This window comes from Cheilinus undulatus, linkage group 18 (genome assembly GCF_018320785.1).
Source record: "Cheilinus undulatus linkage group 18, ASM1832078v1, whole genome shotgun sequence".
NCBI classification, from domain to species: domain Eukaryota; kingdom Metazoa; phylum Chordata; class Actinopteri; order Labriformes; family Labridae; genus Cheilinus; species Cheilinus undulatus.
The window spans coordinates 9,666,646-9,690,186 of NC_054882.1; the positions used below are offsets into that span (position 1 = coordinate 9,666,646).

Sequence of the window (23,541 nt, forward strand, 5' to 3'; positions counted from 1 at the left end):
AGAGAAAGAAAACTAGTGAGAGATGGGTCTAAAGACCCCAGAACAACTACCAAGACTCTAGTGGAGGACTTCGACAAGTCTAGACTCAAAGAAGAAAATCACTAGAGACCTGCTCAGGACTGGACCAAAAAATGGTCCACTTCTGCAGAGGAGACGCCTTCAGTCCAGACTGACGTCTGCTGAAGACAACCTGGAGAAAGATTCTGAAGCGTGTCCTTCAGTGAGATGAAACTAAACTAGAGCTCTTTGGCCACAGAGATGTTGCTCATGTCTGGAGATAGAAGGGAGAGGCGTATCACCCAAGGCTGACCATGAGGGTGGATAAAGGGGAGAGCTTTCTGGGGCCCTGACAAACTGGGGGTTCATGGAGGTCAACAAAATCTCAATCTATCATATACTGAAGCTGTGATAGCCATATTTCCTTTTAAACCTGAATAATAACCACACTTATCAAAGCAACAAAATATGAATTGTTTATTCCTCCTGTAGTATCATAAAGGCTTTTCATGCAACATAACCTCCTTTTATTAAAACAGAATAACCTTTTTATTAGTGATGACAGTGAGGATGGACACACTGAACTGTTTAGAAAGTTTACAGCTGGGCCATGATGTGCACAAATATCAGGATGCCAGAAAATGAAATAGAAGAAACTCTAAATTTAGTGAATAACTGAAAAATTGTGAATAGACACAAAAATTGGTGAAAAGTGGCAAGAATGTGTTAAAATATTTAAAAAGCATTGTTTAAAAGGGCTCAAACTGACAAAAATGGGTGAAATGTGGAAAAAATGATAAAAAGTTGAAAGAAATGGGCATAAATTGGCAAAAATGGGTGAAGGTGGCAAAAATGGGTGAAATGCAGCGAAAGCTGGCAAAAAGTTGTAAAAAGCAGTTAAAGTAGGCAAAAGGATCAAAAAGGTGTTTCAAAAATGGGCAAAAGGAGCAAAGAGAGGTTAAAGAGGTGACAGGAATGAGGGAAAACGGGCAAAACTGAATAAAAGTGGTAAAAAACAAAATTAAATTAAATTATTTCAGAGGCCTAGCCAATTCTGTGTGTAAAACCCAAAGAAACCATCCCAACGGTGAAACACAGCTGTTGGAGGATTAAACTGTAAGGATGCTTCAGTGTGTCTGGAACTGGGAATCTCAGAACAGTGAAGGGAATCATGAAGAAAGAAGGATATGTAAAGATTTTGAAAGAAAATCTCAATCAGTCTGCATCAAAACTGAATCTGAGTCATCACTTGCTGTCCAACATGACCCTGGTGAAGAACTACCTCCAGAAGACTAAAGTAAACGTAACTGACTGGCCTGAACAAAGCCCTGACTTAAATCCCATTGAAAATCTGTGGGGTGAACTGAGGACCAAAGTCCAAGCTAGAAGACCCTCAAATCTGGAGGAGTTTGAAAGATTGATCAAAGAAGAACGGGCTGGGGTTCCTGAGATTGCTGAAAACTACAACAAACGACTGCAGGCTGTTTCCCCTTCACTCCAGGTGTGAAAACAACTGTCATGTTCAATTATTAAAAAAGCAGTTTCGATTCTGGACTTCTAATAATTTCAGCAGCAGTGGGTACAGAAAGGCTGCCTAAATGTGAAGAGTGAATTATTCTGTGCAAATGAGTGAACCTGGAACATGAGAGAGAGGTGTTATGTTGAAGAAGAAGAAGGAAGGAGGGGGGAGTGTGAGGGTCTACTTTTCACTTTTGGTATCCAAAGGAGCACAGAGTCACAAACATCATCATTATCAGGCCAGCCTGTTTCTGACTGAGCGTGCTCAGAAGAGCTGAGAGTCAATCCTACTCTAGTATTATTTAATGATAATGTCAGCTTGTAATTAAATTTCCAGCCCCGTCCAATTATGAACGCACATTAGGTTCTCTAACCATGCAGATGCAGAGTTCAGGAGGCACAGTAACGTTACATCATAGTTGTTATTTTCTAATGGGAGCTCTCCTGATTAGCAGTAAAACAACTCACTCCACAGGGTCCATTACGTTCGCAGATTTCAGATGGAGGGAATGAAAGGACAAATAAAAAGTGCCAGTGTTTTCTACAATATTAGGAAAATATGACGTGGAATTATCACAGTTTACTTTTAGTAACTCCTTCAGTTCAGGAAGTGTTCGGTTTATTCTTAAATAACTGATACAGTCTGACAGGATGAAGTGAATGGAGTCAGCACAACTGAAGATTAATTTAACATCTTCAAGGATAAGTTGGTTTTCTATGTGAGGAAAGTCACAGACAGTTGAGCCAGATGAAAGCAAGAATGGACACTTAGCACCATCTAGTGGAAAACAATCAGAACTGCAGCCTGCTAACATAAACTAAGCATAAGTCCTCTTTTCTTTCAGCTCATGTCACATAACAAAAGACGTGAAAAACATCCACGGTGATTTAAAGGGTCACTACCATTGTTAATAAGGATAATACAGTTTCTAATTTAACTCTGTGTTTATCATTAATGTCCAGTCTCTCCTTCTCTCAGCTGTTTTTCTGCTAAATAGCTCTTCTTCCTCATCTCATACTCAGATTTCCTTCTTCATTTCTTTCTTCTATTTGTTGTGTTTCATTTGTTTTTGTTTCTTTCCATCTTCCTCTCTGTGCTCGTCTCATTCTTCTCTTTTCCTTCTCCTCCTTGTTTATCCTCCTTCCTTCTCTCCTTTTCTTCCTACTTTCCTTCTCTTCCCTCATTAGTTCCTTCATTCCTTCCTTATCCTTTTCTCCTTTCCTTATGCTTCCTTCCTTTTTGCACCCATTCTGTCTTCCTTTCTTCCCTTCTCCTTCTGTCCCTTATTCCTTCACTTCCCCTATAATTCCCTCCTCCTTTCCTTAATCCCATACCCTTTTATCTCCTTCCTTCCTTCTCTTTCCTTATAATTATGCTTCCTTCTTCCTGTCCCTTTCTTCTCATTCTTCCTTTCTTTCTCCTTCCATCCTTCTCTCCTTAATTCCTTCACTTCCCCTAAATTCCCTCCATCTTTTCTTCCTTAGATCCATTTTGCCTCCTTTCTTTCTCTTACAATCCTTTCATTTTCTTTCATTATCCTTCCTTCCTTTCCTTATCCCTTGTCTCCTTCCTTCCTAGTGAAAAATATCTATAACAACAAACAACAAAAAACTCTTTGACAACGCTTTTTGATTTAAATCTAGAGCGTCTGTATGGCTAGATTACCATTTTAAATCAAAAGGTGCTGAAACCCCAATAAAACGGCCCATGTGCAGTAATCTCGTGTCTAAATGCAGTGAGAGGAGAGGAGTCTGAGAAGGCTGATTGCATGAGTGAGGAGAAGGAAAACAGTGGGAGAGGGGCGTGGCTAAGAGCAATGACGTCAGATTTCAAAATCGAAACTTAAACTGGAACTGCTTTAGAGGTTCGTCTGTCTCTCTTCGAAGTTAAAACAAATCAAAGATCTGTTTCCATACTCTTCTTTGAAAACACCCAGCAGAGTCTCTGAGCACCGGTGAGTACAGAAGGTAATCTTAACTTTGATTACCATCTTTATGAAGTTTATATTTATTGTGTGATTCATGTACAGTAAGGGCAAAGCTAACATGAGTAAGTTCCACGTGAAACCAAACTACTGTACGACCGGCACAACAGATATCTGACTTTTCTGACTTCATTGGTGTCTGAGCACTGGCAGAATTACGGAGATCACCCTCAAATCAGGATGAGATCACAGGTTCTTTGTCCTAGCTTTAGTTTTTTTCGGCACTTCACAAAATACATTTTTAAAACGTGCCTTATAGTTGTGCATAAAATCTTTGCTGTATCAACTCCACAGGTCCATGTTGGCCTGAACCAGTGCAGAGGCCTGTGCCCTTTCTGAGTCAGTATCTTATGACAGTGCTCTTTTATAAAGAATCAGTGTACTGAACCCTCAGATGCTGTAAAAGACATTTTAACACTGAGGGGGTTTGTGGCCAATACACTGGGGGAAAAGGTCCCAAGACCTGATCATAAATGTCAAATATATAGACTTTAACCCTTAAACTGCCAGTTTCAGTGCAAAAAAAAAAAAAAAAACATGATGTCTGCCATAAAAAAAATAAATCTTACAGTACATTTTAATTGGATTTCCCTGAAAGGGATATAATAACATTTAATATGTAAATGAACTACAACTTTGATTTTTTTTTGCATGGTTATTTATTTGTTTTGTTTTTATTTTTGTATTCTAATAACATAATAGTGCCCCTACAGGAAACCAAGAAAAAACATGAAATTTCCCCTCATGCCAAATATGTGGAAATGGCTGTTTTTTGACTCCAGACTGAAAGCCTATTATTATTAAGTTCTTATTTTTAAACTGTGATGGTTTGGGGATCAATCATTGTGTTCCTTGTGTGTACAGAAGTTGTACAGAGCTTATTATTGACTGTTACAGGTTGTGGTATTAAAATCTCAGAATTTTGTTTCATTAAAATAACTACTTAAAGTGTATGTTCTTAGCGTTAAGACACTCAAAAGAACAAAAAAAAACAACAACAAAAAAAAAAAACAAAACAAAACAAAAACAAAAACAAAAAAAAAAAAAAGAGAAAGAAATGTCCACAAATGCCCTCAAACCCATGGCACACAGGTGCATTTGTTCCTGTGTAGAAGTAACAACATTCTTCCAGCAGATGGCAGTATACCAACTCAGGTCTTTTAATCTCATGACAGTGCTTCCTCAAAACTGTAAAGCCTTGTAAATGGTCTGCTGGGCAGCATCAGGTGACAGCCAGTCTCTGGATTATGTCTACAGACGTATTGTGTGTACTCTGTTATGAGATAAATGGCTGCAGACAATGGCACACGTTGTAAAATGTACTTGCCAGCTTCTGAAAATATCAGAGTATTCACTGACCAAACAAGTGCAAAAATCCCCCATTCTCTGCCTGAGCTGCGTCAGCAACCATACATTTCTTTTGCATTATCTCCTCTCATCTGTGTAGTAACTGCAGTGTTATCAACTGCTCCCTCTATCTATCAGCTCCAAATTCAACCAAAACACTAAATCTAGGTTGCCATGACTTCCTGTACACAAACAAGCAGGAAATGACAGTGCGTCTGGGAACTGGCATTAATATCTGTTCTCTGTGTGCACGTGCACGAGCATTTTAGTAAAATATAGCAGAGACGTGTTCACAACACCATAGCTAAAGCAAATATTCAGTGTAGAAATATAAACCAGGATGCACATCACCAATTCCAAAATAGTTGGGGTGCCCCGTAAAATGTAAATAAAAACAGAATGCTATGATTTTCAAATCTCATACACCCATATTTTATTCTCAATAGAGTATAATCAACATATCAGATGCTGAAACTGACACGTTTTACAATTTTATGAAAAATATTAAATCAATTTGAATTTGATGGCAGAAACACATCTCAAAAAATTATAGACAGGGCAACAAAACGATGTAAAAGTAAATGGGAAAAATAAAGAACAGCTGGAAAAGAAGCAGACTGAAGACTGAATATCGCACCATCTACGATGCATAATATCAACAAAAGAGAATTTTCTGTTATTATTATTGGATGCTGGTGATTTTTGGGCCCTCAGGCAGAAATGCATTAAAACAGTCAAGATACAAGTTAAAGCTGTGTCATGCAAAGTAAAACCCGTATGTGAATATGATCCAGAAAAAACACTTTCTTTTCTGGGCCTATGCTCTTTTAAAATGAGGCAAAATGAAAAACTGTTCTGTGGTCAAATGTATCCAAATTTGAAATTCTTTTTTGATACTGTGGACACCGTGTCCTGAGGACTTACGAGGACATGGACCATCCAGCTTGTTATCCTTGCACAGTTCAAAAGCCTGCATCTCTAATGGTATGGGGTTATATTTGCGCCTATGGTGTGGGGAGCTTACATCTCTAGAAAGGCTCTATCAATGCTGAAACGTAGATAGGTTTCAGAGCAACATATGCTCCTATCAAAACATCTGTTTCAGGGAAGGCCTTGCATATTTCAGCAAGACAATGCTAAAGCACATACCACAAAAATGGTAAATGGACATAAAATGAACGACAGGTAGACGTATATCTTGTTCTGTAATAACAGTTTTGCACACTCTTCTTTGTTCACAGTAAAGATGTCTGCTGTCAGCAGTTTGCTATGTGAAGACCAGTTCCTGTGCGCTATCTGTCTGGATGTGTTCACCGACCCAGTCAGCACACCATGTGGGCACAATTTCTGCAAAACCTGCATAACTTCACACTGGGGGTCTGATGTTCAGGTCCGATGCCCCCTCTGTAAAAAGACTTTCCCCACAAAACCTGAGCTGCAGATCAATACATTAATCTCTGAGATGGCTGCTCATGTAAAAGGAACAGCTGCTCACAAAGCCACCAGCAGCAGCTCTGAGCAACAGGTTGCCAAACCAGGAGAGATATTATGTGACATCTGCACTGGAACCAAACTGAAGGCTCTGAAGTCCTGCCTGGTGTGTCTGGTTTCCTACTGTGAGATTCACTTAGAGCCTCATCTGAGAGCAGCAGGTCTGAAAAGTCACCAGCTGATCGATCCTGTTGAGAATCTGGAGGATAGGATGTGTCAAACCCACAATAAACCTCTGGAGCTCTTCTGCAAAACTGACCAAAAATGCATCTGCATGCTCTGCAGTATTTTAGACCACAAAACTCATGAAGTTGTCCCCCTTAAAGAAGAGTATGAGAAAAAGAAGACTGAGCTTGGAGAGACCGAGGCCAAACTACAGCAGATGATCCAGGAGAGAGAAGTGAAGATCCAAGAGTTCAAAGAGTCAGTCAAAGTAAGCAGAGAAAATACAGACAAGAAGATAGCGAGTGGTGTTCAAATCCTTACTGAGCTAAAGGAGGCTGTTGAGAGAAACCAGGCAATGATGGTTGAAAAGATGGAACAAGAGCACAGAGTGACAGAGAAAAAGGCTGAGGGTTATATCAAAGAGATAGAACAGGAAATATCTGATCTGAGGAAGAGAAGTGCTGAGGTGAAGCAGCTTTCATATTCCGAAGACCACCTTCACTTCCTCCAAAACTTCCCCCCCCTGAAAGCTCCTCCCATCATCAAATCCTGGAAATTGGTTAAGGTCCATCTCCCTACATATGCAGGGATTATGAGGACAGTTGGTAAAGAGTTAGTGAAGATACTAAAAAAGGAAGCTGAGATGAAAAAAGCAGTAATATGAAGTAAAAGTTTGTCACTTGAGTCTGGTTTTTATCTGGTGGACCAGAGTGATTGGGTACGGATGGTACGTAAGGCTTTGATGCTTTCATGAAACAGTAAGTGTTGATTTTTGAAAGCATGACATCTTTTATTTGATTTTTGTGTGCTTCATGGGGGTCTTAGCACTTACTAGATACAGATGGGGAGATCCAAGTCAAAAAGGTTGGGAAACACTGCTCTAGTGTAAGTAGAAGAGCCTGGTTGCTGAACTGCAAGACTTTTCACTAATAGAAAACATTTGCTGCATTATGAAAAAAGATCTAGCAAAGAAGACCCAGGACTGATGAGCAGCTAGAATCCTCTATCAGACAAGAATGGAGCAACATTTCTCTCTCAAAAGTCAAGCAACTGGTCTCCTCACTGCAAAGATGTTTACAGACTGTTGTTAAAGGTAGAGGGGGTGCTTCACAATCGAACATATGTCCCTGTCCCTACTTTTTTGAGACGTGTTGCCGTCATTAATTCAGAATGAGTTCATATTTTTCATGAAATGGTATGTCTCAGTTTCAACACCTGATATGTTGTTAATGTTCTATTGTGAATTAAATATGGGTTTATGAGATGTGCTAATCATTACATTCTCTTTTTATGTACATTTTACGCAGTGATCCAACTTTTTTGGAATAGTGGTTGTAGAAACCATGCAATACATTTTTGCCAAACATCTAATAACTCCAAGCTCACACAGAGACTCAGAATAAGTTGACAAGCTTCCATTACTGCGGTGGTATCTCTACAACATAAGTTTGTTTGAATAAAAGTTGACTAAAGAAGTGAATACTGTCTTCTTTTGCCATGACTTTCTATTTAAATTTTTGAAGTTTTTATGGTCCAAAGTCATGATGAACAACATATGGATTTCTTGGCTGCTCTAGAAGCAGCATCGAACTTAAAGGGGACATATTATGCAAAAATCACTTTTTCAGGCTTTTCTAACAAAACTATGTGCTCCTGGCCTGTCCACAATCCCTAACATACGCGCCCGCCCCCCAAACACACACACCCACACACCTTTCAGAAAATGTATGCTGAAACAAGCAGTTCTCAGATTTATATATATATATGTATATCACCTTATAATAATAATAATAATAATAATCTGTATCTATAGTTACATCGTTTATTTGGATACTTTCTTCTTTCTCTATGATATTTTACATCAACACCCACATCCATTTTCTGAGAGGGGCGGAGTCAGACAGCCCATTAACATTTAAAGCCACAGACACAGAAACAGCTTGTTCTGAGCAGGGCTGAAACAGAGGGGGGTTTTTAGACATGCAAAAATCCAATACTGGAGTGTTTTTCTCAGCACCAGACTTCACAGGCATGTTTTGGGGACCTCTGAGACCGATATAAACCTGTCTTAAAAGGTTATAATATGTGACCTGTAAGATATTTTTGCAATGAACATAGATTTTTGCTGATGCCACCAAATCCATACTTAATACTTAACTTTCCCACTAGACATTCTAAGAATATGGGTGAGCTGAAGCATTTCTTTAAGGAAGAATGGTCCAAAATTCGTCCTGATTGTTGTGCAGGTCTGATCAGCAGCTACCAGAAACCCTTGGTTGAGGTTATTGCTGCCAAAGGAGGTTCAACCAATTATTAAATCCAAGGTTTACTTACTTTTTCCAGCAGCACTGTGAATGTTTAATGCCTGTGCTTAATAAAGACTTTGAATATTATAATTATTTCTGTGGTATTAGGTTAAGCACATCGAGTTTGTCTATTCATGTGACTTAGATGCAGATCAGATCACATCTGATGATCAGTTAATGCAGAAAACTAGAGAATTTCAAATGGTTCACATACTTGTTCTTGCCACTGTACAGCTGTTGTATTTCAAGCTAACTGGCCAGTAGAATCAAATTACATTACACAGTCCTTAGCCTGAAATGTGTGAAAAACACAGCGTTTTACATCAGTTGATTTTAAAGTTTATTTATTATTCATTTGGGGTTAAAGAGGGCTCAAAGGAAGTCTCTACAGCCTCTGGATATGCACACCAAGAGCTGGCTGCTTTGCAGTGCAGCAAAAAATCCTTATGAGCCTGCAGGTACAAAGCATTATTAACAAAAACAGCACCAGTGGTTAAATTAATACAGGGGAGCTCTTCTCAGGAGGTAAAATGAGCCACTTGCCTTAACAATCAGAGCAATGTTGTGTTTCAAGTCCTCAGTGGTTGGAATGCTGAGTTCCAAATGTTCCTGAAAGCAGAAACAGATTCTTGTTATATGTCAAGGAAAACACATAGAATAGCTTAAATCTCATTTCTGACCAAAGATTCACCACAAGATGAGCTGAAACTTGTAACTGCTGCTATGAATAGTCAATCACCCATAAATAAAATACTTATAAGCCTGATGGATGTGAATAAACACAAAAAATCAAAACTGTTCCTAAAAACAGATGGGCAAACAGCTGAGTGCAAACATGATTGACTCAAGGTAAGATTGTATTTCTTTTATAATGAGAGAGTATGATGTACCCCATGTCAGGGGGTTTGGAAGATTTGGACTGACTTGTTTGTTTTCTTCACATTACTAACTGTTTTGTAAGGACAAAGAAGGCAGACTCAGTTATAATTGCCAAAAGACTCCCTCTCTAGGAATCAAGGAGCTGATTGTCTGCTAAACACATGCTGCCCTTTGCATTTTAATGCCACCTGTGGGCAACTTTGCTAACTGAATTGAAGGGAACATCAGATTCCATTTCACAACACAGTTCCCTACAACGCTCTAAAACAGCCTTGTTGGGACTCTTTGGTCTGAACTTGGCTTCAGAATATAAAGCACAAGAGAACCAGAGGACAGTAAAGAGCAATGAAAACAAACACACCACTAGTTCCTCCATAGATCTTCGAAGGACAGTTTGGTCTACATCAGGATCAGAGAGCTTCAAGTCAAGTTGAGCCTGAGTCTCCTCCAGAAAGTCTACCAGGTGTTTTAACTTCTGCTCCTGCAGCTCAGCCTTCAAACTTGCCAACCACTCCATCTGCTGAATCTTCTGAGTGAGTATCCCAGTCAACTCGTTCAAGTTGTATTGATACTGTGCAACATTAAAACAAACAAGAAAAAATATCTATGCCTGCATGGCCATAAAGTTCACATTTAACAGCTCATTTGGATGCTCTACCTTGCTAAAGACCTGATTTGATTCCTCAATTTTCTTTAGCAGGTTTTTCAACCGCTCATCTTTGATCATCTCAGGGTCCATCTGTAAATAACAGCATCACAAATTCAGATTAAAATATGAGACAGTCTGGTCCTCAAACACACTGTAACAGATAAAAGTTTGACTGTTTACTTATTTTAAGCAAAATTAAAACATTAACATCACCACTAAAACAACCTTGACGATCCTGCAGTAAGTTAATTTCCTTTCCTTTTTGATTTTTGAGAAATCCTCCAAGAGGGCTATGCCTCTTTGCAAAAGACTCAGACGAATGGCTTTCTGCGCCTCTATGTCCTCCAGTCTTTCTTTTATCCCTGTCTAAAAAAACCGAAACAGAGCAGGTCAAAGCTAGTGAAACGGTAGAAAATTAATTAAACAGTGATGGCAGATAAATGCATAAACTAAAAACCTTAGAAAAGACAAATAATACTTGGCAGGAGAACATATTGCACAAAGACCTAATGCATCAGAACATGAACCTCGTTGGTTAGGCTGCTAGCCCTGAGCGGGTCCAATAGGGATGCATGAGGAATGGTCATTTCAAGCAAGGTTAGTACTGAAAAGTTGTGACCCCCTCACACCTACACTTTTGCTTCATATCCCCTTAAAGGTACAGTGTGTAAAAATGGGACTATCAACATCTAACAGTCAATTCTGGAGTGTGATGCTCATTTCTCTGGTGATAACTGTGGGAACCAGTGAAGTTTAAAAATCAATACATGCTTAACTGTTATTTGGTTCCTTCTATGGTGCCATAGAAACAGGCAAAATGCAAAAATCCAAGATGGCAGCTTTCTTGGAGGGGACCCTCCCTATGTATGAATAAAAGGCTTATTCTGAGTTCATTTTAAACATAAATTTAAAAAATGTGTCATCAGATGTCAACACTAATTTAGATCAATCTACTTATAAATGTTATGTTTCATTTTAACCAAGCTTGTTTTGCTAAATGCTAATAGGCTAAATATTACACACTGCACCTTTAAAACCCAGCATTTACATATGAGGACATTACCTTTGCTGCAACACAGTAATCATTTCTGTTTCTATTTTGATTTTTGAGATAATTGTCCAGAAATTCCATGGATATTCAAGTAATATGCTTGAAATGTTGGGAGAAATTCCTCTGAAATTTTCACAAACTTTCCTGAATGTTGACAAGGTTTGTTTCTCTTGGAGAGTTTCATTGGAAGTGCCAAGTAATTAAAAATTTTATATATAAGTTTCTGGCATTTTCTTGGGAATTTGGGGAATTTATTTGGGGAACTTGTTTTGAAATTTTCAGGCATTTTCATTGAAACTTGGAATTTGATTGGTAATGGTTTGGGTTGGCCCTTTCAGACAATTAATTGCAATTTGTTTTGACATTTTTGGAAACTTCATTGATTTTAATACAATTTTAGGGGAATTTATTTGTAATTATTTTTACGTTTCACAGAAATATTTTGGAAAATGTAAAGAAATTTCATGCAAGTTTTTTGGGATACTTTAAAATATGTTTAAGAATTTAGAATATAAATGCAAACTAGAAAAGCACTCGGAGAGCGCAGACTTCCAGCATCAGCCCCATCTCCCAATAGTACAGAATGCTTTAAAAAATTCCTGAAACCAGATGGTGATCCAGATCACTCCCAAAATCTAATCAGTTCTTCCTTATGCCATTTCTGACACTTCCTGAAAATGTCATGAAAATCTGTCCATAACTTTTTGAGTTATGTTGCTAACAAACAAACGAACAAACCCTCCTGATCACATAACCTCCTTGGCGGAAGAAATGATCAGGTTTTGGGAGTGATCTGGATCACCGTCTGGATCCAGGAATTTTTTAAAGTATTCATTACTATTGGGAGACAGGGCTAATGGCAGAGCTCTGTGCTCTCTGAGTGCTTTTCTAGTTTATCCTTTATCAAGTCTGATGTATACAACCGGTGTCATGGTTTAACTGGTGTTGGATTTACTGGTGACACTTCTTTAGACATTCCACTGTTTTGAAGAACAAACCAGTGTCTTCGGAGTCATGAATGCTACTTTGGAAGAGTATGCTGGGCCACAAAGTCCATTCACAGGGATAAATCTTTCAAAATAAAATTTATTTGACACTGCAGATGCCTGATTAAAACAAATAAAATGGCAGAGGCTCAACAGTTGCACTTTGTGGCTCCACAAACACTTTCAAAGTAACATTAATGTGTACGAAACCATAACATTTGAATTGAAGTTCGTTGTTCATGAAACAAAAGTATGATACATGCATGATACATAAAAGGTAAATACTTGAGTCTCCTGTTATGGTTGTACAAGATTTTTTTGGTGGAAGATTGTCAGGTCTGCACTACATTAACTAAAAATTACTTAATGTATTTTGTTCTTATTTCAACATGCATCACAGTGCTTACTTCAGCTCTGTGGAGCCAGTATATTTACCTTCAGCGCCTCTAAATTGACGTCCATTAATGAAACGGTACACATGAGTTCTTTAATATTCACCAGAGCTTCTCTGGTGGCCTGGTTAGGAGAACTTTCCTCTTTCTCACTAGTCTTGTTCTCCTCCTTGCTCTCCAGCTCTTGTTGAAAGTCCTCCAACTTTTTCTCGGTTTCATCATCTACACAAAATGCAACACAAAAACCAACACTCCTGTTAGGTCATGAGTGTGTGGGGTGTTGAACTGAGGTCACACTGAGATCACTGTTCATACCTTTTTGCTGTTTTGCCATTTCAGCCATTTTTCCTTGATCTTTCTGTTAGGGTGAAAAAAAAAGTTGGCATTTTGTAGCATTTCAACACGAGTTAAAGGTCTAGAAATGAAACTGACTTGATTTAGACTACTAACCAGGTTTTTGACCCCTGCACCCTCTTCTGAGTTAAAGCCCCTCCAAAAGCCCCACCCTGTCTTCATACCAAGAAAATCATGGAAAAGAAAATCTATTTGGAAATGTCAAATCCATAAAACCGTAGATTACTTTGCGGTAATATGGCATACAATACATTTTAATTTAGTGATTTGTGTCAGAAGATAGATATATGCTACACCTACAGAGAGCATTTATTTTTTATCTGTAGTAGTTACACCTAACACTGGGACATGTAAAACTAATGAGACTGTGGAGAAGTTAAAGTGCTATCCATATAAAACATGATTGTTCACATTTGGCTTTGTCCTGGAGGTATGTTGTTCTGTGGCTTAGTTAAGTGAAAAGAAACAGCTCAAAGTATTTCTTTTTACTTGATGTAATTTTCATTTCTGTCTAAGAAAGAAATTAGAGTTAGGTAAATATTTGAAAAATATTCTCAAGTAAAACTATAAGATTAAAAGTCATAATTGTAAGATAATAACTCAAATTTATGAGACTAAAGCCAAAATTACAAGATAATAGTAATAATTTATGAGATAAAAAGTCACATTTATGAGCAAAAATCCACAAAAATGTGATTTAAAAGTCAAAATTATGAGATAGATTCTATTTCATAATTTTAACTTTATATCACAGTTTTCAAATTATATGAATGCTTTATCTCATAATTTTGACCTCGATCTAATTATATGTACATTCTATTTTGATAATTTTGACCTTTATCTCATAATTCTAAATTTATATCTCAAAAAATTGAATAATGTAATAATATGGAATATTCATTGATTTGACTTTCTATCTTATATGGATGTTTAAGCTCACAATTCAGACATTTTATCTTGCAGTAATGATGTATTTTATAACTTCGCCAGTTTATCTCTTTTTTTTTTTTAACTTTTATTGCATAATTTTGAATTCTTACCTTGTAATTTCTATATATTTCACTTTTTGCGTAATGACCTACTGTATCATAATTACGACTTTTTAAAATAGACGTAATAACGACGACGTTTCCACCAAAATCTCATTAAGATGTTTTAAAAATAATAACCTAAACTTCATAAAGTTTTTAGTTTTTTTTTAAGCAGTAGAAATGAGCTTCCACATTGATAAATTACTTTGCCTGAAAACCGTCTCTGTATGCTGACAGTCGAAAAAAAATAGATGTTAACATTAGTATGATTGTAAAGAAAAATTGAAAACTTCATTAAGCATTTCCATCAAAGGGCTCAACATTTGTAATAACACACATTATTTCATAATAATAACAATAATAATAAAAGTGTCCTTTCTATCGCATGAGAAATATGAAACAAAGAGACTGATGTGAAAAAGACGTTAGCTGGGAAGCTAACAGCAAACGTTAGCGACCAACGGTTAGGCTATAAGCTAATCCTGAACACTTATTAAAACAACAAATTAAATGAAAAACACCTTACCGTAGACACTGCAAAGATAACAGACAAATAGTCTGAACCGTGGAAGTGGTTTTATGTAGTTTGAGAGAAAAATAGCAGTTTAAACTCAGAATAAAGTTCGCTACAATCACTGACAGCAATCCAAAAAACAACTTGTGGTTGTCATCATAGAAGGATGCTGTTGCTATGCAACGAGGTACCTCTCACGTGACAAGATGGTTAAAAAAAAGGCATGCCAAAACATACAGTAAAATGAGAGAGAAAAAGATGTTCCTGCAGCGGTTCTGCTTCTTCAATCTTGTCAAGCAGGTCTGCAGGAAACTAAAAACACCAGTGCATGAGTCGTGGATAGGGTTTTGTTTGGGATGACCCCGACGTCACCACGCATTTCCTCTCAGGTTACGTCACCAGACTGCCCACTGTGGTCCAGTCCACACTGGGTCCCACTTGCTTTTCTCTCTCACCATCAATCATAGCTCGACCCCTAGTCTCATGAACGATTTGGGAAAATAATCTCATTGCATTTTCCAATATTACATTTGTCATTTGAAGATTTATGTATTTCTTTCAAAAAAAAAAAAAACAAGCAACAAATCATTCTGTATTATAAAACTATTAGGATGTTATGATGACACAAAATAAAGCATGAATCAGTGTGTTATATAACTTTAGCTACATGTTGCCTTATGTTGACTCATATTGCAGAAGAAATGTAAATTGTTGTGTTGAAGGAATTGGAATGGGCATTTCTATGCAATTCTCATTTTTAAGCTAGATTTATTGTAGTGTACATTCTAGGAAAAAATATGCATTAATGTTTGCAAGGTGTGCAGAGGATAACATCGCTGCTGCAAAAACATAGGAAAATGTTTTTATCGTGATTCAATTCAAAGGAATATTTCAACTTCTGCAGTTTGAAAAGTCCAGGATAACATAATAGGATTCAATCTAAGTTTCAATTAATCGCCCAGCTGCAGTACTGAAGTTATACAATAAAATAATAATACATTAACATTATTTCAATGTTGTCAGTTTGCAAGACAGTCTTGGGAATTTGAGTGCCCCAACACAACAACAAAAAACTTTTCAAACCTTCAAAACTTTATTGTCCCACTGAGTGAGAAATTTGTCTTGGGCTCCTCACCCATGCTTCAGCAATATAACAACATTTAACAAAGTACACTACACATGAAAACATTTAAACATATGAAAATGAATATGAATAAGGTATCTCTCCCCTAAAAAAAATCAGGGAAATAAATATCAAGGTTTAAACCCTGTTGGGTAGTCAAAATGTCAAAAAGAAACTTCAAACACTGAGGCAGAAGCACGAGCAGCACCACTGACTTTGAGCCTGGCTGGCACCGAGAAATAAAAGAAAGTCTGCCTACTAAAACCATTCAAACTTGACCAAGCATTTGAATGTGTTTCCGGTTTTTCTCAACACGTTGATAATACTTACAGCATTTTTGACCTGAGAATGTAACTGGTTGGACACCTCAGCCTTATCTCTGTCCTTGGCATTATATCCTCTGAGTAGTTCCTTTATCTGCTCCTTCAGATCACTTTCATTTCAATTCAGTGAGCTTCATACAATAACAGAAAAAAAGACTGAAGTATTAGAATTGGTACATACACAGTACTGTGTATGCACCAATTATAATAGGTGCATACACAGTACTGTGCAGAACTAAAGCATGTTTGGACAAAGACTGAGGCAGAAATAAAGTGTGCTAGGGGTGGATATGGGAAGTAAGCATGGACTAGGGTAACGTGTGCAGGTAGCAGGGTTGCCATGAGTCCCTGGTCCCTGTGGGTGTCACGATATCAATAAAAATTTAAATAATAATGGAACAATTAATCAAATTAATCTTTAACTTTATGTTGTGTTCTCTCTTTTGGCAGATGAATTACACTCCAAGTACCTGTCTAAGGAGGTTCTGCAGCTGCTGTGTCATTGCGAAGGGTCAGTGTTTGTGTGTGAGGAGGAAGGGGGAGGGGTTGTTGGGGTGCTACAGGAAGGAGATGAAGCAGGGCGGAAGAAAACAGGGGCGGATGTAGAAAACAAACTGTTCAAGTGGCACTGCATCATTTACATGATATTATCATATGCACAATTTTAATATGATATTGAAATTTTATTTTTTAATACCACGATTATTGTCAATACCGGTATAATGCAACAGCCATAATATATATATATCAATATATATATATAAATATATATATATATATATATGAAGGTTTAACTTCACAATAACACCAGTAGTGGACTCAAAAAAATCGTATTGAAAGTGCAATAGTAGGTTAGGATGTAGAGGTTTGTTTGTTGAATTATAATTACAGCTGCTATACCTCAGTGAAGCATAGACACAAAGTTCTAAACTATTTCACCATTTATTTTGCAACATATAGCACTTTATAGCACAAATTGTGTCTCTATAAGGAGACCAATAAGGGAACTTTTCAAATTTGGCTTCCCGTATGGCACTCAGAAGGGCACTTTAGCAAATGTTGTCCACCCGCAGAACACCATAATGGGGACATTATCAAATTTAGTTCATAGGAAGGGCAATTAATCGTTTATTGCCCTTTCTATGGAAACCCTAGAGGGCAAACTGTCCAATTTTGTCTTCTAAATGGGAATTTTAAGGGCATTTTGTCAACATTTTACCATTTAAAGGGGTGACCTAGACCTTTGTCCAATTTTGTCCAACTAGATAGATTGACATCTTAAAGGGCACGATATCAAATAATGTAAACCTAAGAGGGCAGAGGGAATTTTGGCATCTTTTCAACTGAGAGGGCTGTAAAGAGGGCATATTATCAGATACTGTTCACTTAAAGGGGAACTTTATAAGGCACTCTGTCAAATTCGTCCAATTAGAGGGCACTTACACTGGCCTATTCTAAGTGTTGTCCACATGGAGTGAACTTTGGAGGGCTGGGGAAAAGTGGAAAGAACTTCTCTGATGTCTGTGCTGAAAGGACAGGTGGAAAGAAGACAGTTAGAAAGTGAAGCTCTGTTTCCACCTCCTGTTGGCAGCAGTCGGTGACAGTCTAGGGGTCCAGCTTTGTCTGTGGCGTCCTGTCATAATACCAAAGTTGTGTTCACTGAGTCTGTACGAGGTCAAGCCTTTCCTCAGCTGTGGATCAATCACAGTGCGTAAGTATTCTGCAACTGCATATTTCCTATTAAGGGAAAGAGAACTTTCCTGTTTTCTTTGTCTTTTTGCTGATTCTTTCCGATTATTTAGACAGTTTTCTTTTGTTGTTGAAAAATTTTGTTTCAGCTGTTTTGAAAAGATATTAAAGATCAACTGTATACTGCTGTTTCAGTCTTCTCATCTCCTCTTCCCACACCTCTCTCTCTCTCTTCTTCTGTGCTTCTCTCTCCTCCCTCTCCGTCTTTCTCTCCTGCTCCATCTCCTCCTTCTCCCTCTTCCTCTGCTCCTCTCCCTCCTTCCTCTCCCTCTCTCTCTCAGTCTGAAACTGCTCATTAATCTCAATCACATCTTTCTCAAACTGAGCCTTTGCTTTGCGCTCCAGCTCTTCTCTTTCTTTGCGTTCCTTTTCTTCTTTCTCTTCCAGGATGCGTTGTTTCTCCTCCTCCAGAGCCCTCTGGACCTTTTGGAACATCTCGTTGGTGTAGTGGTTCCCTCTGTTCTCCTCAACAAGACTTCTGATCTTTCGGAGCAACAAGGTCACCTGTGAGTAGGGAGGCAAGGATTAGAAATGTTGATTGGCTTGGCTTAGTTTCAAAAGTCAACAATTCTTTTGAATGTTACTTCTTGCTACTGTCTGACACACTAATGTCTCATATTCTTTCCATTTCTTGATGATGGATTTAACTGAGCAGGGATGTTCAGTCACTTGGAATTTTTTTGTATCATCCCCTAACTCAGTGGTTCCCAACCTTCTCCCTCAGGGCCCTTCTACTTGTATCTAAGAAAAGCTAAACCCCCATAGGACCCACTTGAGAAAAAAACACCATAATTTAGTTGTTTTCACAGACAAAATCCCCATATACTAGGCCAACATACACTTGTCCATGACAAAAGATCTATGTATAGACTTTCTATTATTACTATGGTGTTTTTGGGCCACTCTAGAAAAGAAAATAATAGAGGGGCTTTTCATTCTCAAGAAAAAAAAATGAATTTTTCAAGTTTAAAAAGTAATAAAATTGCAAGAAAATATTTTTAAACTCTTAAATTGTAGATAAACATGGACCAAAAATTTTTGAGACAAAAAGGGGAATATCAAAAACCCAAAGACTTTTTTTAGTTTGGTTTCTTGTAAATTTTTGACTTTACGCTGTTGTAAATTTATGATTTTAAAAACTTGAGTTTTTAGTGTCAAAATTTTGGGCTTTTTTTTACTCAGAAAGTTCCAATTTTTTCTTGTAATTTTCTAACTTTTAAACCCTGAAATTAGTAGACTGTTTTCTTGTAAATACACAAATTTATAATCTAAAAAAAGGCCCTACACTGCTGTACATTATGTTGCTAATCATAATTTAAAAATTTATTTATGCAAATCTAATTTTGACATCTTCAGAGAAGAAGAGAAGACGGGGTCCTGCGCCCCCCTGAGATCTTTTGCACCCTCCAAGGGGTCCCCAGACCCTAGGTTGAGAACCACTGCCCTAACTTATACTTTTCAGAAACTTTTCTCTGAACTACTTGAAGTGTTCTTCTGTTTTCATGGTGCAATGGTAGCCAGGAATACTGATTAACCAGTGACTGGACCTTTCAGACACTGGTGTCTTTATACTACGATCACTTGAGACACATTCACTGCACTCAGGTGATTTCCATTTCACCAGCTGACTGGGCCTCTGTTGAATTAGGTCACTGTGAAAGGGGGTGAATATTCATGCAGTCACTTATTTTACCTTGCATATTTTTAACTGACCGTGGTTGATTTATAAAATGAATGAAAGGGTTAAACATCCAAAGGGGTGAATACTTTTTCCAGGCACTCTATACATGGGGTGCAGTTCCTTTTAAAAAGCCAACAGCAGACATAAGGCTGATGTGTAGTAGGGGCGCAATGTATAGCTGAGAACAGCACTTAAGCTGTTACACCAGGGGTCACTTTGCTTCTGTTCAATACAGGTTGGTCCAAAAATTAAGCTCTGGTGTGGTTTTGAGCATGAGAACAGGTCACATGGTGCAGCTGAGCCTCTACAGTTAATTAACTGTGAGGTTTTACTCAGCTATTAGAGACTGACTGGTTAACAATTTCCTCCCTACCTGAAAGCGATCTTTGTTCTTGTTGTTGAAGACGTGGTACTGCCAGTTACATCTGGCTAACAGTCCCAGAAGGTCAGGGCTTTCATCCAAGAAGTCCTCAATCGTGGTCCCGTCAAGCTGGTCCCCGTGAGTAAAGAGAACCATAATGTATCTGTCTGCTGCCTGGCCAAAGATCTCCTGAATCCTCTGCACTGTCTTCATCTCCTCCTCAGTGTACCTGCCCAGCCTGATGACCACTAAGAACACGTGGGGTCCAGGAGCAGCGTACGTGATGCACTGGGTCGCGTCTTTCTCTGTCTTCTCCATCTCAAATCTGGTGTCAAACAGCCCCGGGGTGTCGATGACAGCAACCTTCCAACCATTTACTGTACCTTCACCTTTGGAACAGACCACTGTCAACGACTTAGCACTGAACCTGGAGTCAAAACACTCTCGTCCCAGGATGGTGTTTCCAGTTGCGCTCTTCCCAGTCCCAGTCTTCCCCACCATCATTATCCTCAGCTCCTGGTCACTGGTTCTGTCGTATCCTGTGTAAAAGAATGATGTCGCTGTCGCACCATGACCTCCTATCTCCAAAATCACTACTTCAGAAACAACAACAAAAAAATCAGTATTTTTCATATTTTTTAACACTGAATTTTCATAGTCAGCATTATGCTCGACACCTTTTATTTAAACTTTAAAAAACCCACTCACAGCTGTAGAGGGTGACCAGTAGCACTGATTTATGAAAAAAAAGAAACATGAAAAAATGGAAATAGTAGGTTTTGGCCCGACACCGACAATGAGTGAGATGTAAATCAGGTTTGATGCAATTTACACACACACACACACACCCACACACCCACGCACACACACCCCCACCCACACACCCACACACACACACACACACAAAAGAAAAGTAGACATAGAAACAAAATTGCAATGATGCATGAGAAGCTAAAACACAGGAAAATGTTTGCTTTTTGTCCTTGAATCATCAGACTGGAAGTTTAGAAGCTTATTCAGCCTTTTTTAAATCTGGACTGTCAAAAGTTTCAAATTATTTTTCATGATTAATCACAGTCCTGTATCTCTTGCTATAAACCAGATTATTATGCATTCCAAGGGATTTTTTTTAAGTTCATTGTGAATCACTTCTTCTTAGATTGTTGATAAGTAAATCAAATTAAATCAAAGTGAGGCACACTATATGGACAAAAGTATAAGGACACCTAATTATTACACCAACAGGGAAAGTAATGACATTATATTCAAATGCATGTACTTTAATATGGAGTTGGCTCAGGCCTTCTCTTTTCTTGTTAGGCTTTCCACAATATTATGGCGTGTTTCTGTGGGAATTTGTGCCCATTAGTTCTGTAGTGCAGTTATGAGGTCAGGCACTGATGTTGGACAACTCTGTTAAAAAGACTTTTTAAGGCCATTTTAAGTCCTGAACAGAGAAAAATAAATAGCACTTTTCGCACGGTAGACGTCAAAACTGACAGGGAAATTAGGTTTCTCTGTAAACTGGACCAGGGCTGAATTTTCTAAAGTTTTTATGAAATGTTAAAAGACATAGGACAAAGAAAATATTTGGTGATAAAAGCTAAAGTTTGAGGATTACCAGCACATTCAATGTCTCTATTCTATCTAGCTGTTAAAAAGCAGATAAAGCTGTTTTTGGCTGAGAAGAGCTGTTAAAATAACAGTGGTCGGCACAGATTTTTAAGTAGGCCACATGGTAGCTCTGGTCTTAGAGAACTGGACCAGTGTTTGACCACAGTACAGAGTGTTTTTAATCTCCAGTACTGAATTCTGGAGAATATTTATGGAACAATGTTTTTTAGGAATATGTTTGAAATTGTAAAGTTGGTTAGAAAACAAAGATTGGACAAGAATATGTCTAGTCAAACTTAAACCCTTTTAATGGCTTTAAATTTCAAATGTACAATTCAAGACTATTTAAGACCTTTCAAAGATCTGCAGGAACCCTGACCTTGCAAAGCAGATGGATTCACCTGTTTCTGTGTTTCTCACAGGCGAATCCATCTTACAAAGCTCCCATCTGAACAGTTTGGGCCCAGTCAGAAAGTGACAGGACCAATCAGCATCGAGGGGCAGTACTTTTGGGCGTGGCAGAGTCATGCCGTAAGCAAGCAGCAACAAGAGGCTGGTGCAATTATGGTGGGAGAGCTTAGCGTGGATGCTGATAAAGCATATGATTTATCAGAAGTTGACGACATTTCTTTGTTAAAGGAAGAACAAACCAGGAACCCTGGTTCTAATGCAACCCAAAGGTGCTCAGTGGGGTTGAGGTCAGGGCTCTGTGCAGGCCAGTCAGGTTTTTCCACACTGAACTCATCAAACCTTGTCTTCAGAGTCCATAGTGCACTGGGACACAGTCATGTTGGAATAGAAATGGCCTTTACCAAACTGTTGACTTAAACCTGGAAGCATAGCATCATCCAAAATAAGAGTGGCCTCCACTGGAGGTAAGGGGCCTCGCCCAGATGCTGAAAAACAGCCCCATACCATTAGGCCAACATATTAATCTAACTGTGATATCAGTATAATAGCAAATTATTCACATGTAACATTTTATTCTACTATCAAAAACAAGAGTACTCAGTATTATTGTAAATACTGGCGTATGTCTACTCTAATGTAACTGGGATCAAGTCTGAATTCAGGAGTGTTATTTATAATGGAGTAATTTCATGGTAAGGTGGGAGGATTTAACCACCTTTTCATTCTTCTGATAACAACAGAGCTACATATTTAATCTTACTGTTTTTTTTCTATCCGGGAGACCCACAGGTTTATTTGCCTTAACCTTGGTTTATTAGAGCTCACTCACCCACTGAATCGCCCTCCTCGTGCTCATGTCACACACCTGCCTCTCCTCCACATGTAGCTGCTTGCAGCTTCAGAGCCTCTACTGCATGGACTGCAGAGTCTTTACAAGTTTTGCGCATCTTCACTGACAGTTTTTTTTTTTAAATTGAATTCAATTTGTATGTTTATTAGCATATTCAGCCGACTATTTCAACTCTTTCGTTTTCTCCGATACACTTTAGTTTCACTTTCTAAACTGGAGCAGCTCTAGGGGAGGGGAGGGCTGTAAACGGACGTGATTGGACCAGAAAACTGTCATCATAAGGTGAATAACCAATGGGCCGCTGCCACTGCTCCATGAGCCGGTGCTTAGCAGAAAGAGGATAAATCACAAAGTATGTCGGCCAACCGGGAAAACGCCGGTATAGCGGTAACACATGGATGCATCATTATGACTTACAAGAGTAGTGAGGAGTCCTGTTAGGGTTGTAGAGGTTGCCAGCCGTGTCCGGGTTGTAAGCGAAGCCGTCCATGCTGAAGTCAGACTAGACTGTGGCTGTAGCTGAGATACATACACTGAGTCCTCTGACTCTACCCAGAGCACCACCCACAGGCAGCTAACACGGTCAGACAGACAGAGAGACTGTCAGAGTGAAAGTAAAACTTCATACAGCTGCGGTGAGTTGACTGAGTTGTAGAGATGTTTGGAGCTCAACAGCATAAACCAACTTCTGGATAACACAAAAACTTTCCAACTCCCTGTAATAACCCAGAAATGACACACTAGGCTTACGTGTAATGTAATAC

The 23,541-nt window shown here is 38.4% G+C and overlaps 2 protein-coding genes across 2 annotated transcripts; one reads left to right on the forward strand and one right to left on the reverse strand.

The window, feature by feature from the left end:
* The first annotated feature begins 3,358 nt into the window (after window positions 1-3,358).
* Window positions 3,359-7,972, forward strand: LOC121526402 (E3 ubiquitin-protein ligase TRIM47-like). Its single transcript, XM_041812978.1, has 2 exons — window positions 3,359-3,470; window positions 6,089-7,972. Exon 2 carries the CDS (start codon window positions 6,094-6,096, stop codon window positions 7,165-7,167), a length of 1,074 nt encoding a protein of 357 aa, XP_041668912.1. The 5' UTR covers window positions 3,359-3,470; window positions 6,089-6,093; the 3' UTR covers window positions 7,168-7,972.
* Window positions 7,973-17,169: 9,197 nt separating this feature from the next.
* LOC121526451 (GTPase IMAP family member 9-like) lies at window positions 17,170-23,309 on the reverse strand. The gene is made up of 4 exons (XM_041813054.1): window positions 23,195-23,309; window positions 20,611-20,634; window positions 19,915-20,498; window positions 17,170-18,364 (listed from the first exon to the last, which is right to left on the reverse strand). The coding sequence occupies exons 1-4, from the start codon at window positions 23,265-23,267 to the stop codon at window positions 17,966-17,968; spliced, it is 1,080 nt and encodes a 359-aa protein (XP_041668988.1). The 5' UTR covers window positions 23,268-23,309; the 3' UTR covers window positions 17,170-17,965.
* Window positions 23,310-23,541: the final 232 nt, after the last annotated feature.

Bases quoted from the DNA above. Each gene is read 5' to 3' on its own strand.
- LOC121526402 (XM_041812978.1), top strand. From the start codon at position 6,094: ATGTCTGCTGTCAGCAGTTTGCTATGTGAAGACCAGTTCCTGTGCGCT.
- LOC121526451 (XM_041813054.1), bottom strand. From the start codon at position 23,267: ATGGACGGCTTCGCTTACAACCCGGACACGGCTGGCAACCTCTACAAC. The intron at 20,499-20,610 runs GTGAGTGGGTTT...TTGTTTCTGAAG, and splicing joins ACTGGTCACCCTCTACAGCT to TAGTGATTTTGGAGATAGGA. The intron at 18,365-19,914 runs GTAGGGAGGAAA...CCCTACTCACAG, and splicing joins AGAACAAAGATCGCTTTCAG to GTGACCTTGTTGCTCCGAAA.